A 16,252-nucleotide genomic window follows, 5' to 3' on the forward strand; every position below is an offset into this window, starting at 1 on the left:
CCATTTCTATGCTCTCCACGTATCGCATTTAGGGAAAAGAAATTCAGATATTTCATCGTAAAAAACAAGGTTAATTAAATTTGTTCGGATTAACACGCTGAACTGAGTTTAGTTGTCAAGAATATCTCGTTTTACCGATCAACGACAGCGAAAAACCTTTCATTTACCCCAAACTTTTCCCCCACGTAGAGTTACAGAGCAAATAATTGGCAATGAACGCTCTCGATACCAGGCCGGTATTGTGGGCCCCATAAACGATACGAGCTGAAAAATATTCTTAGAGTGGCGGGAATTTTTCTCCATCAAGAGCTGTTCCAAGTCAATTCCAGCGATTGTGCGTAGCGACCATCCCTCGTCCATAAGAGGAGGCTCAAGTCCATCCTCTGGTCTATTGGATAGCCATGAGGATAAAAAGTCCGTAAATAATGCTTCTGGTCACCGCTGTACTCTCTCTGACTTATGAACAATTTCGATATGGACGCAGAGACAAAATAATCCCGACGAGTATTTGCGGCACTGAAACAATCGACCATCGTAATAACAAATGCGTAAGGAAATGAATTGCCATTTGTTTCATTTTCCAGCAGGCACAGATTTTTCATTCATGTAATATAAATAGTATGCATGAACATTCCCTTTCCTCAACCCATATTGAAGATATTACCAAAATTTGCAGGTCTTTTCACACAGATTGTGGTTGTTTCAGAATTACCACAGCCTTTGCAAGTGAAGACGCATGTAAGATTTTTTACAGAAGCTAATCTATCCTAGAGCTATCCGATGTTACATGGGTCTCGTTAGAACTCTTAGGCTCACTTCAAATAGGAATTCCAGGCAATCCTCCATTTTAGATGTGGCCATTACGGAAATACCAGGACCGTTTGCGCGGTAAGCCCCGTGCTGAAGTGTGGCGCCCTATCTTGCTTTGCTTGTGATCGAAGATTTACCGAAACGACCTCTTAGGAGGACCATCGTCTCCACCCCGCCACAACAATTTGAAGCTACACAACGCAAGCTATCACCTATGCCGACCATCAATGCTCTGAGGGCTAACTCAATATTTTAGATTAATATCACACACACACAAAAAGTGATGTTTCGTCATCAATGCTGTGAGGGCGAACTCACTATTATAGATCTATATCACATAAACGGAAAAATTTATGTTTCGATTTTACGCCAAGATGTTTCATCTTAAAATATCAGTTAGGACTTCCTCTATTAGGAACTTTCCTGCAATTGGTTAAATTTTAATCTAATAATTCTACAAATCAAAGGATACTGAGTTACGAATAACTTGTTAGAATTCACGATCAACAGTATATTTTATCAGAATGAGTTGATGTTCTACGAATAATTTTCTGTGGTGCAATGACGAACTAAAATCTTATACGGCTGGTGAACTAAGATCTTGCCTCGTTGCAAACGAGGCACCAAGAACTCTGCTGTCTACAAAGCCGCATCCTGAAACGTCGGAAAAATAAGATGGGCAATCGGGGACATGATTCAAGAAATAATCCGTAAAATGCAGTTCAAAAGTGGCTTAAGCAGCGTCATTGGTTGGGTGGGAGTGAGCCCATCTCACCCACGCGCGGCGTGCAGTAGCGCGATATCCCTTGCGTAACAGCGTCGTTCCGACGTCGATTGCCAGAAATCGCATCGTATTCAGAAATGTTCAATGAACAACAACTTTCTTCCTCTAAGTCTCAGCGCATAACGAGTAACAAATTCGAAAACATTTACTAATTAGAGAAATAAAACTTTGCATGGTTTCCAGACTTTGTTAGACTCAGTGTATTACAAATTTCATGGTATCTTTGGGAAAAGTACTTTTCAGTCATAAAAAGTTGAAACTTTTAATTCTGCGAGTATGCGTCTAAATGTTCGACGTGGATCCTGGACTAGAATAAAACTGACAACAACGCTCAAAATGTATTGGCATGATAAAATTTATTCCGAATCATACCACGTCATGAAAATACCTGAAAATTGCTGACGCATAACTAATGCTGATGACTTATCTCGTTCGAGCATTTTAATGAAGTATAGGTCTGATACTATTTGTGGTGTAAAATTAACAAATGCATTAAACAAAGCTTTTTAATTATTTCAAAACTGAAAAATATGCGAAGCTGTTAGGCAGCTAATACGCAGCTATTTATAATTTAAATTATCGTAACGTTTATGCCAGCCTGAGTCACACAACGGTATTTTTCTTGATCCTTAGAAAGATGCATTATATAGAAAATTAACTCGTGTATTTTAAAAAATAATTCCGCTATTTTCTGTGAAACATTGAACAAAACGGCTGAATTCGAAGTTAAAAAATAATAATAATAACGGCCACGCAAAAATAATTATTAGGTATCATAAGGAACCCTTCCTCATATCAATTTGTTGGGGCTACATCAGATGTATCTGGGGAAGAGGGGAGGAAGAAGAGCAATCCCCGCGAAGGGTCAGATGTTGCCTGGTAGCGTCGCAGTCCCTCATGCATATTCATGGTGAGGATAATCTTAAATTGCGATCAGGTACAGAGCGCTGCAGCTCCGCTAGGCTTCTTGGCGACGTTGGTCGCTGATTCTGTGCATGTGTGTGTGTGGTGCTGCTAGAGGAAAAACCAGAGGTAGCACAGAGTGGCCAGAAACAGGAAGAAGAAATGGAATGACAGCAGGAGACAAACATAAGAGCTGGATGCATGATTAGCTTTTTGGAAGATGTTTGATATTGAGTGTGGTTGGATTGGATCGCTGGCGCAAAAACCACGTCTTCTCTTCTACGTGGCGCGACGAGTTGAGAGGATTGAATTTTGAATTGAAAATAATAACGCTTCATCGACCAGCGATGTTTGTGATATGCATTACTCCTAATGAATGACGGAATGCGTGTAACGGAATGAGCTGTATCTACGTTGACAATAATAATTTGTTCATTTTTGAGAAGAGAATAATTGCATTTTCAGCATCGTTATGCATTTATAGTCCGCAAATAGTTACGATTATTTAAACTATTATTTTCTAATCGGCATAAATAACCTATTCACGCGTTGTAATGTAATATTTAATATGCTTTAAGCAAAGATATGTTGTTGTTCTGACAAGTCTTGCAACAATTTCCAGGGTTTGCTACAAGACAATTGCTACCAGACTCGACATATAATATTTATTTTGGGGCAACAAATATGGGGCTACCGAGGGCGATCACTTGGGGTAGTCTCAATTCCGGATCTATTTATTGGAATTTCCTTCTCTTCTACTATATGCAATCAAATAAGTTGACACTTATCTGGCACCTTCGACGTTACCATACACTTTCGTACGAATAAAAACAAAAATTTTGTTAATGCTTCCGTGTTTTTTGCTGCTTATGAGTTATACTTCCAATGAAATGCATCTTGTATATAGAAGATTCTCTTTGATTCATTTCGTGACGTTGCATCCAAATTTCTGCCACAGCCTCGCCGATCTGTTTACGTCGGTGTAGTGAGCGTGGACATGGCTGAGGAGAACGCAGCAACAGGACGGGAGGGTAGAAATGCTAATCGCATCCAAAGCAAATGAAGATATTTGGCCATCTGATGTTGAGAAGCAAGATCATCCTAACGTCCACATCATGCATACCAAGAAGAAAGCCGCGATTTATCGCGGTATTCCTGCATAAACAAGCTTCCCTCCGAGGGCACTTGACGATAGAGGCTGGAGGAAGCTTATGTGAGGGAAGCCATCGCATGCTAGCGGGAAACACGAACGCTCTTCATCAAAACGTCAAATTAAAATAAAGAATAAACTTGTTCATATGCCTTTTATTGAATCATTTTTTTGCTGACAAATAGTCGATGGAAGAAAGTGTTTGTATTTTGAATTTTCTACTCATGACGGCTGCACACTTTATTTGCATTCAATACAGGCAAATGAACTAAAGGTTCCTAACCAACATTTTGGAGTTAAACCGTGACTAAATAACAAGTTGTATTAATATTTCCTACGAATGATTGCACGCGATTAACATTGATTAAAATACTTTGCAACAAATGCGTAAGCAAATCAAACTGCGCTGAACATTTTCGTGAATGAAGTTTGGACCTTCGAGGCGGGTAAGCGCTAATTCAAATAGTCGTCAAGATATAGAAATCGACCAAAATTTAATTGAAGGAGCAATACTGTGAAGTAACAACAGCGGCATGTCTGGCGTGGCTGGTCATCGTCCATCACTGCAATGCTGACGCGCTGGCACTCGTTATTCAGAATTATGCAGCAGAGGACATGTAGATGTGGGATCAGGCAGCGGAAATCCGTAATTTTTCTAAAGAAGCTGACATTTAATGCCTTAGAAATTCACCGTGTTTGAAGGATCGAGTGCACTTTGTAGTTACTTGTGTTCAACCGTGTTTGGTTGTTAGTGAACTGAAAATCATGTTAAAACATGTCTGACCAATTGCATGGTTTTATCGTGATGTTTAATTGTACTGTTTATTAGATAGATGATCCAGAAATTCTAAAAATGCAAATACAAAAGTGCGATCATATTTTTAATATTAATAAATTTATATTTTATAGAGATATATAGAAGTGAAGGAAATTCTCAAGCCGGTACATGACGTATATACTCGTATATTGAGACACGACAATTCAGAGTGAGGTATGAAAAAGACAGATAAATCTTTTCGAACATCAGGTTGGATGTTTCAGTTAAGTTCGGAATTTCAACGAAACAGAAAAGATAACGAGAACGAAAATTCGACTCCACGGTGTCGTGTGTTGACAGAGCAGCTGGACATGGGCAATCTGCCGATACCATTCAGATTTATTAAAATGTGATCGATCCGTCGAGTTGCTCGAGGGCAATCCATCCGAGGGATTGAGAGTCACAATCTATTTTGTTGATTGTCCTCGAGGACGGCGATCGCCACCGCATTTAAGTCCCTTTGATTAATCAACGGCGGGAAAAAAAAAAGATGATAAAAAACCCAGTCGTCAGGCAAGCGAATAAAACAACTTTGTAACAACAAATAAAGAAAGTTATCTTTAATTTGAACGTACAAGTTGATTTTACAATAAAATATTAAGAATATTCATATTTCACATCATGGTTTCGTTCCCGAAAAGCTTTTAAAGTAAAAGTGAACGGCTTCCGAATCATATTAATCCAAACATTTAATGACTTCAGATGGCACACCACAAAAGTAGAAGCTAAAATTTATTAATAGTCTGATGATGTGTATCATATTCCAGATCATGGTAAAAATTATCGAACATTTGGATTTGAACACAGCGGCGGCTCTCAAGCAAAATTTCTTGAGGAGGTGACACGAAAACTGTAGAACTGCGTACTGTAGCGCGTGGCTCTCTCAATTTCCCGGCAATTTGTTCTGTGTTAGCTGTTATTTATTAGTATTGCTCAGGATGTCCCATTCTCGTGCATAATAAATACGGACAAAGGGGAATCTTTTGAGCCAATCATGACTTAGTGTCGCAGAGGAGGGAAGGTTCTCTAGGCTCCCGCAACTGGAATCGTTCACAGTGATTTCCATGAGGCAGTATTTTACTGAGCAAAGAGATGAACTAGACCCTTTAGACCCTTTCCTAAATCGTTAAACAATTTCGCATGAACAAACGATAAGCTTTATTCGTGTCTCGGCGAATTTAACTGTGTTCAAAAACCACGAGCATATATTCAATGCTTTAATATGAGGTTCAACTTCGCAACTTCTTCAACAACATGAGAAGAAATCATCAATAGAAATAGGATGCAAGTTTTTCTCGTAGATTTTCTTATTTTCTAACGAGTTTCAAGGCTAAGATCATATGCGTCAGCGTAAACTCGAATCATAATAAAATAAAATATAGAGGGACAGAATGACAAAAACAAAATTCTAAAGATATATCTCACATGGACAAATATTCAGATGTCAAAAACGTGTAAATGTTTTTCCAAGAAGTCCGTAAGAAGGAGCCGTCGTGATGGCACTGTCTCACTCAGAGCTGACTTCTGTTAGCATTGATTAGGCAAAAGTCCCTGAGTCGTAAGCAGATTTGTTCTGCATAATAACTTCTCTTGGGACAGACAGGGTTCGAGAGGCTGCTTGCCAAGCAAGATGAAATAGTTAGTGAAGAAGCATGACGACGTGCATCAGCCGTCGTGCTCGAGGCCGACCGTGCAAGATTATCTGATCATGAAACAGTTTTGAAATGTCCTGCAATTCCCTAGAGAACGGGAACTGCGATGCAGACGTAGCTGGCGCGCCACGAGCAAATATCTTTTCACACAACAAATATCATCGTCACTATATTATACGATAGGCTCAAGGACTCTTTTGTACGCTCTGTGAAATGTTCTTAGAAAGAAGTTCCTTGTCAAAAGAAATGCCTGAAACTGAAGCCGAAGTTTGGGAAAAAGTGAGATTGCTGCTCAGTGCACAATTACTTTAATGTTATTTTCATTTCGAAGTTCAATAAATCAGATTTCCATGTTGGTTTTGCAAATAACAATGCAAGTTTTACAGGAATGGATTAACTAATTACATCAGATAATTAAGAAATGATGAGCACAATTATCGTATGTCAGGCTTTCATTATATTTAGAGACAGCACTCCAGGATTATACTAGACTGTTGTCCGGTTTGTGTTGCAGTTTTAGAAATATATTTACTCGCTCATCACTTGCTTTCAGAAGTAATTAACAAGGATTTAGAAGACTTGGTGACCGGAAATATTTCCTATGTTTAGTATAATTCAGGTTTCCTTCAAATGAAAGCTGTAATGTCATTGCACAAACCGTGAGAAATGTGACATGACATTCATGCTCTTAGTTATCATAAAGCAGCCGATGCAAATACTCGATGTAAGCGAATAAATATAATGATATATAGGTAGACCTGTTGAATATGGATAAATTTTGGTCATTTCATTGATACTCTAATAAATTTCATCATATTCACTGTTATAAAATGCAAAAAAAGTAAACCCCGTAAAGAGATCCCATAAGTCCACATTATGACTAACTGATAACAGGAAATCGGAAAATCCAAAATTACCAAACACAATTTACCCAGTTGATCTAATAAAAATGCAATCTGTTAAGCTCGTGAGAACATTCTGCTTGTCCAAGTTTGTTTCTGACATAAAACCCTCGCTTTTCCGCCCAAGCTTCCTTCTAAGAACGAAGGAAGTTTTTTTGCGCAAGTATTTTCAGTGCTTTAGACTTGCCTTTTATTCCAGTTTGTCAAGAAGCCGGCCCAGTTGTAGAGCAGCTCTGCTCCTCAAAGTCGGTTTACTGTTTATTGGGTGGAGCACAGACTCTGCCGTATGGCCAGTTACATCACACTTACACAAGCTTGGACGCGCTTCCACAACAGATCTCCATTATCAATGGAGTTGCACTTGAAAGAAACTTGATCGAAAGACGTCATAACGAGAGCCGACTTTCCCCTATGCTTTCAGCTACGGAAAGAAGCGCCAGACGCTAGCCCTAAAATGATGACAATGGAGTCTGGCGTTGCTTCCGTCGATCTCAGGCTGATATTTCATGCTTATATTGCAATATAGAGGGTCAACACTCTCGGTGTTTGCCTCCCGTGCTGCTTTATGAAATTGCATTGAAATGAAAAATATATTCTAGATCGAAACGATTGTCAGCGATTTCATCTCATAAGAGATAGTTTGTCAATGTTTTACTGATCTTCGCTTCAACGTCATTTGCCTGTTTGTGATATTCATTTTTGTAAGGCGCGTGCTTGCGACGTATGAATTGTCTCCGGAAGGTTCGATGTTGTTAATTAAATTATTCATTAGCGAAAATGTTATTGAAATCATAATTTGTAAGCATTTTGATTAGCATAATCATTATTACTAGTTTTGGTTTTTCAGTCTCACCATTGAATTAAACTATTTATACACTTCTCATCGGCCTCTCCACGTCTGTTTGACAACTCACGCATTGTAATACAAAAAATTGAAATGAATTTAATAGCTCTGAAACAGCACGCCGAATAAGTCAGCATTACTGCTTGAATTGATGGAAAACGAATTTAAAGCTACGAATTTATAAGCAAATAAAATGCTATGAGTATTTATTATATTTCCTATAAAATGTTTTTGTAGACCAGCTTCATCATAAGTTGAAAATTCAGTAATGAAAGAGTAATAATAATTGACAACTAAATTTACACAGTAGACTGATACCGACACCAATTAGTATTAGCTCTATTTAGCTTTTTAAATTCTGTGTTGATCATCAATTTGAGCAATCAGAGAATACAAATGCTAATATACAGCTGAATAATGCGGTGTAAATTTGGCTTTATAACGATGTTATGTAGCCGGAAAACTAATAAAGATTTCGGTGCAGAAGATCAGCCGAAGACTGGCAGTATGCCTGAGCCAGAGCAGATCTTTTAGCACGCAACGAGGACTGCTACGAGAGAATAAACAAAAATAATGGTCCGACTAATGTGGTCACAGGCCGGCAAAATTCAATAAGGAAGGAGTGTTACTTGGCTGTTGCTTGTTTCCGAGGCCCTGGAAACCTGGTCAAGTCTCGCCATTATAGACGGCAGGGGCATTACGCGCTCCGAGCTGCCCGATCAAGAAAGAGTACTCGATGCTCTAACTGTCTTGTGTTCCATTCAACTAGCCTCCCGATCAAGAAAGAGTACTCGATGCTCTAACTGTCTTGTGTTCCATTCAACTAGCCTCCCGGTCAAGAAAGAGTACTCGATGCTCTAACTGTCTTGTGTTCCATTCAACTAGCCTCCCGATCAAGAAAGAGTACTCGATGCTCTAACTGTCTTGTGTTCCATTCAACTAGCCTCCCGGTCAAGAAAGAGTACTCGATGCTCTAACTGTCTTGTGTTCTATTCAACTAGCCGGCCGATCAAGAAAGAGTACTCGAAGCTCTATCTGTCTTGTGTTCTATTCAACCAACGGCCAGATTGGTTTCTGTTGTATCGAACGCCGCGGAACTGAAGAAATTTTCTTAAAGCACTAAAGCCTAGAATGTTTCAAACGGATGTATTATTTAATCTATACAAATAAGAAAATCCTTGAATGTCAGACGGTTTTTCAAATGAAGTCTTCATTTTGGTGTTATATGAATAAAAATGATAACGAAGTAAATGATTTTTCAGCAAAAAATTTTCGCACCACATTCATATCCCCATCAAAAATATTTTTTCATAAGCTGAACCAAGTTTTTCTTAATCTTCTCTCCTAATGACTGAAATATGTGAATGTGAGCGTATTAATGTATTCGCAATATTCTTTAAATTGACGGATACTTGTAAACAAATGAATAAATTAATGAAGAGATGGATAAATACTACTTAAGAGATGGATAAATTAATTTACGAAAAACACCAAACTGCATCTAAGATTAATTTTGACTCCCACGCTTGTATGCATGAGCTGAAAACTGAGAGTAAAAAGTACGAACTCCAAATATAGAACATTTTTATCCTGATTAGCGCGGTAGTTAGCCGCAATAAAATTGATATTATTTATTACAACATGCAAATAAGATATTCGTGTTATTGTTTTTCCTAGGAAACTTGTAACGACGGTGCGGTGCTACAATTTAACTTATTCAAATGTTTAGAGAATCACATAAAATAAAGCTAACGTAAAAGCATCGTGGGGAAAAGTCTTAAACGCACGCGTAAACCACAGTTTTTTTTTATATCAGACATCAGCCGAAGTGCACTGAACAGAAAAGCTTTAGAAGAACAGAGAATTTTCCAGAGTATTCTAGAACTCTAATGCACTACATCCGATTGGCAGCAGAGTGCCGTATTTCTATCTTGAGAAAACGGATTCGATGGCGCAGTGTAAAATGATAGGGAGATGTAGATGAGCACAAATCTTGAAAAAAGACGCCACTAGCTATTCGAGGGAATAATTTGTCGTTATCAGTGTAGAGTGAGACGACCAATTTCTTCGGGTAGGCTCTAAGCAGAACATACGGACCTCCACATTATCGAAACTCCTCGACACAAGGCCGAGTAAGCGACTACATCGTAGTAATGCTGCCAGACACTTCTAACATCACAGTAAGTCGGCATTGCCCGAGACACCAATTCCAGAGTCGAACTAAAATCAAATGTTTACAAAATTCATCGGTAAAGAAAGAGTCAATCCCACATATAAAATTTTTATAAAATTGGAATAAGGTCAATAATATGAAGGAAAGAATGAAAGTTGCGCTAACGCATATGTGCTTATGGACATTTTTAATTTTTTTGGTACATAAGCTAATAACAAAAGAATTCCTGGTTCAAAAACTAAAATATACAATCTCAGAACAAAATTTCGCTCAACAATGTTAGAAAAATACTTGAAATGAAATTCTAATCTTCGATATTCAAAAAAATTTCTAAATCCGTGGTAAAATTCTGGACACATTAAAAGCAGCGTGCATTTCGAATAACTTCAGTACCGACACACACGTAAAGCGACCCTAACGCTCTTTGGTTGCGAGGGGTTGGGGTGAAGCGGTATCGTAGTCAGTGCCATCATTTATATCAAAGCCCACAAAGTATTAATCGTGCAGTGACAGATATGTCTGATTTGTAGCAGCTTTCCATCAGCAGCAAACGTATGACGGAAATCATATTAAAAGTTGAAGCGTTTCCATATGCACAACGACTCGCCTCAAGCTTCTGTGTTGATTGCAACTTTCATATGAGACTCAATTGAAGTCAAAGGATTGCAAGCGAGTCTAATTTGTTGCTCCGGTAAATGAATCAATCTAAAATAAAAAAATGCATGATAAGTTCACTCACAAATTCATAACACTCTAAAGCCAGCGAGTTTTCCGCTCTCAGAGAGACAGCGAGAGACAGAGTGGAATCAATTACGGGCAGTGAATATAAACTTTGCTTTGTAATTGTAGCCATCGCAATGCAAAGCGAGCAATTAACATGAAATTAAAATATATTATTCGGAACGACCAAACATGCATAATACGTAGGTAATTTGCAATATCTACAATATTATTAACAAAATAATTTGGTTTGTATCCGAATTCCAAACGATACGCTTATGAGATTTGTATGTGTTTACAGGTAATATATAATAAAATTACTCATGAAATTTACGATTAATGGGACAAATTTATTCTGTGCGGTAAAGTACATACCTATATTAATCATGAGGAATAGTGAAGAATCAGAACATATTCATAAATAAAGCACCGGAGATAAAGAACGAAAACTTATAAAGAATGAACGCAACTGATGCAGAGCTGATTTTTTTATTATAAAAATGATGTAGAGCTGCCATTTTCCTAGCAGTGATGCAAGTCAGCATGCTATTTACCTATAGTAAACTGACTCACAGCTGCTTCATTCCTGGTATAACTGATGCAGAGCTGTTATTTTCATAGTACTACAGATGTAAAGCTGCTGTTTTTAGATTTTTTGGATTTCACTGATCAATGAGCTGCGTCTAAAGATTGTTAATTTCCTGACGATGAACGGCGATGGTGAGAAAATGACGTGCGCTTGTGAGCAGAAGATTGCAGTAATTTTTGAAGAGCTGCGCATGGATGCACTGCGCCTACTTTTTAATCATGGCACGCGGCAATGCTCCCGAGCTGAGCCAGTATTTTTGCAGCGCTACCCTTTATTTTTACGGAATTTTTGTTTCATATTGCAGTGAGTTGAAGTTTTTACGCCGCGGGGCGAGAGAGGGCGAGTGAATCCGTGGAGTTAGCAGAGAGTGCAGAAGCTGGCGCGCCTCTCGTACCGACGAACACACGCACCGCAAACTTCTTCGAGGGTTCAACTTTATTTTTTCTGCACTAACTTTGGCGAGGGAATTTATTAATGTTCTATTACGTGTCTTGTTAAATAGTGGCTAAAGTTATGGCGCCGCGAGGAGGCCAGCTGCTTGCAGGTCCTCTGATTTATTGGCGACAGATGCGACGCCTCACAAATACGCTTTGTAACTTCAAGCTGTTCAAAGATTGCACTAAATACGACCAAACCAGCGAAATAAATTCAACTCCAGTTCTTCAAGTTTATAAATTAATAAATATGTTTTTTTTATATATATTAGCAAAAAATTTTTCCGAACTAAATCAAGATCGAATCATATATTTTCGAAACTTTTATCATGCCGAAGAATTTTGTACAATTCAGGTTAAGAATTTATAAAGAGTTGGATTCATGAGTCACGCTATAGAAGATTGACAAGTTATTAATTTGATTAAAAGGGGATAATTTCACCTCGTAAAAAATAAAGTAGAATGTTCTTCAAGATGGTAAAATAATGTTCATTAATATTAAAGTATATCTGTTATAATTCCCTATTTCAAAATTGATTGGCGAAAATTTAAAGCGCTGTCACTAGATGTTTTAATAATGCTATTTCTCCACTATTCTAAAATTCATCAGTGGCAATTAAAGAGAAATGATGATTTGTTTTGATAATTATTTTATTTCTTAACCCTTTTACGGGTGAAATTATTCTGAAATATGCTTTACATGAGCTTTAAAAATGACCATAAATATTTTATGTCCATATTTTTGTTATCATTCACGCTGGGAGATCCAGAAATGTTCTCGAAATTAACACCGTGATCTGAGAGACATACCACGAAGTTGTGTTCAAGTCCATGGAGTTTTTTGCAAGTTGTATACTTCTAATCAGGCGCGCAGATCTCATTACTCGTCAGAGACTCATTAGTGACTCGTAAGTCGCTCGTTTCGGTACTCACCGCCTTCTTAATGAACGACACGAAGCCATAGCCTTTGGATTTGAGTGTGTGGGGATCCCGCACGACCCGGCAGTCACTGCAACAAAGACAATTTATTATTAGTTAAGAATTGTGAAGGACAGAAAAAACAGTGAAGGCAGTCACTGCAACAAAGACAATTTATTATTAGTCAAGAATTGCGAAGGACAGAAAAAACAGTGAAGGCAGTCACTGCAACAAAAGTTATTTATTATTAGTCAAGAATTGTGAAGGACAGAAAAGACAGCGAAGAAACTATTAATAAAAATATCACAATTTTTAAACAACACGAAAAAAAGGAATGTGTAAAAATGAAAGATTTTTTGACCAACTGGTGGGAAAATTGGCGATTTTACAATATTAGCAAGACTCAAAATTAAATTTTTGATACCTCATAAAGAAGTTTCTCAGACAGAATGCAAGCTCTATAATTTTATAAAATTTTAACATATATTTTTAATTTAAATTTAATCCGCATTCTCAGATTATGTAATTAGAATAACAATAAATCCCAATTTGAACGCAAGCTTAAAAAAATGATTTAAAATATTTAATTTGAGGGGAAATAAAAAATTCCAGTATTTTCTGCAAATAAGACTTAGAAAAATGAGGATTCTCGTTGCTGAATTGACGCAACAAAGTACTATTTATTCTTTTAATTGTTTTGAATTGTCAAGTGAAGCGATTTCCTTGGATGACTAAAGAAGACGCGTCGTACGTGGTCCTTGAGAAATATCAGACATTCAATAGGTTGTGTTCTAATGCCTCTAATATCCCGGCTCGCGTACACAAAAAAATAAGTATAGCAGTTTTAAATTCCCAGATTTTTATCACTTTTTGCGAGGAAACTTGTTTCAGTGACGAGAGAAAGAGAAACAGAGGAGTGTAGGCGTGTATAGAGCGAGCTTCATATTCGAAATAAATGTTGATTCAAAGAAGTAAAGTTCACGAAAAATATGAAATGAAAACATTGTTTTTAGCAAAACAAATTAGAGATAAAATTGGTACTCGTAAAAGATATTGTTGAAAGTAGTATTGGAAGTAGAGTATTGTGTGATTCAGATGAAAAGGTTGAAGTATCAGCAATGATATCAAACAAAAAATATAATAATACGAATGTAGTTTCTCCGATTTCAATATAAAATTATGGGAACAAAATTCAACATTAAAATGAATTTAACAATATCTTATTTTCAGCTTGTATAATAAGGGGCACTTGATTTTTCATCCATAAACATCGAATATTCTCAATTTATACTCATCAAGCCTCCTCATGTAATCTTAATCGCGACCCCGCTAACATGTATAACAATCATTACACTCAGTACACGCCAGTACAGCAATGGTATTTAAATCTTTATTCATCATTGTGATCATCGCCTCTACACGCACTCGACCGCTGCTATTTTAATGTCACTTTCTGGCCATCTATTCCATGTCTAGCTGCATGCTCAGTCGATCAACTATTGCCAAACGTGCGCGTCTATTTAAGTTGAAAAATCGGTCTTGCTGCTCATTTGTTTACGAGCAGAAGAGACTGCAGCGAGACAGCGAAAGTATTTATTCGCGCAATTATTGGTAAATTAGACCAACGGAGGGGAGGAATTCACTATGCAAATGAATGCTGAGCAAAAGTTACAGTGGCAACTTGTTCGCATTAAGGCGCCCTTCAGAGACTAACTGGCGCTACAGTCGATCAAACGGCCAAAAGAAACAATTTATCTCGCGTAAATCACTTCATGGGAAATAATATTGTATTTAATTCGAGGAACGTTCAGGCGTCGATGTGATTGTTTATTAAGCACTTGATTGCGTACTTGACTGAATACTCGACTGACTTGACTGAGTGCTTGACTGATTAATTGACTGAGTGCTTGACTGATTACTTGACTGAATACTTGACTGAGTACTCGACTGACTTGACTGAGTACTTGACTGAGTACTTGACTGAGTACTCCACTGAGTATTCGACTGAGTACTAATACATTTTTAGGATTAACATTAAAATTAATTAAGACTCAACCATACATAATAAACCCCAGATGCAATATTCCACAAACATGACAACACAAACATATCCACGCAACTCGCAAGAAACACACAATCTCACCCACAAGCCAAATACGCATCAATTAGACAATACACATAAACTGTTCTCTGCACACTGTTGTGCCACTCTCTTTACTACTGCCGCACTAGTCAGTTTTGTAATCAATGGAATTAGTAAAATTAAAAATATTCCGAATCTAAATAAATAGTTTTAAGTAAATAGTAACTATTAAGGAAAAAATAAATTTGCTTTTGCCCTAATCATAGGCTGTGACTCGCCAGTGCGAGTGGTAGCATTGCAAACCTTTTGCCCAGGTTTGCTGACGTGACATGAAACGGTGAACCATAATTAAAACAAAACTGTTAAGTTCAAACGCTTTGCGATACTATGTTGTTACGGCAATACTCTCTGCGTGAAAGCTACTCATTATAAAATCTTGATGCACATTATATTTAAAAAACCATATGCGCTTTAACCGTCTTTCATAGCTAAACTTAGGATGCCAGGGCTCAAAATTTTTGTTTAACGTATGTTAAGGAAGAAGATTTTGAATGCTTAAACTTAAGTATACAATATTCTGAGCTCACAGAGATTGCAGGTACGCATCATCACCTTATCGTTCTCCTAAAAACGCTTCACGTAAACGCATCCCCGCGATATCGGCGCACAAGTTCCCGATCATCGACTTGTAATAAACTTCAGGCAAACAATGGCATTCCAACACGTATTTTCTTTCCCCTCCGAAGCAAATTGGCCTAAAATGCAAAACAAAAGAGCATTGGCAAAGTAGGATCAGTGGCGGAGGGATTCTGTGGTGCCGATCATGGGATTCGCTTTCCTGAAGAGCATTTTGTCGCGCGCTAGGACTACCTCAAGATAAGCTCTCCCTCGCACCAGCCTCGCCGGGGCACAAATTTACATGTAAATTCCTTGAGAAGCTCATGGTAGGATATGTTTTAATGTGAGATTATCGGAAACACGTAGATGCCGAATAAAATCAACAAAATAATAGGCCTAGAGAAACTTACGATGGTCATACAGGTGCGCCTGGCATTTACTCAGTTAAAACCATGGCTTCGGGTGTATTTACTTGACGCTTGTGCAAGCCGAGTTGAGCGAGACTTGTCTGGGGAACGAGTTCAAGGAAAGTATGGCGCCCGGCTTCTCTTGACACAATAGATGCATTTAAATGGATGCTTCGGACGCTATCTGAAGGCATGCGGAAGAGGACACAACAAACACGGGAATAAGAAAAACAAGAAAAAGATCCGCCATCTACTAGCTTTTCTTCGTCGCGTTAAGCCTCGCTGTGAGACACAGTGCTTTGTGGGACGCGTCTGCTGAGAAATCTTGTCCTAGGCTCTGTGATCGAATCTAAAAGTAAAGCGAAAATGAAAAAAAAAAACGGAGCTTTATATTTAACTAGAAAAATGAGACAAACACTGACTGCTCGTATGAGTTTGAAGTAAATCA

General features: G+C 37.9%; 1 protein-coding gene across 1 annotated transcript in view; it reads right to left on the reverse strand.

Annotated features, from left to right (window-relative positions):
* LOC108680576 (cytotoxic granule associated RNA binding protein TIA1) overlaps positions 1-16,252 on the reverse strand; it is a 444,699-nt gene that overhangs the window by 30,388 nt on the left and 398,059 nt on the right. The window contains exon 7 of the mRNA XM_018169449.2: positions 12,712-12,787. Within this exon, the coding sequence (XP_018024938.2) occupies positions 12,712-12,787 (76 nt within the window). The remainder of the gene's footprint in view (positions 1-12,711; positions 12,788-16,252) is intronic.

This window comes from Hyalella azteca, unplaced genomic scaffold (assembly GCF_000764305.2).
Source record: "Hyalella azteca isolate HAZT.00-mixed unplaced genomic scaffold, Hazt_2.0.2 contig12164, whole genome shotgun sequence".
Classification (NCBI taxonomy): Eukaryota; Metazoa; Arthropoda; class Malacostraca; order Amphipoda; family Hyalellidae; genus Hyalella; species Hyalella azteca.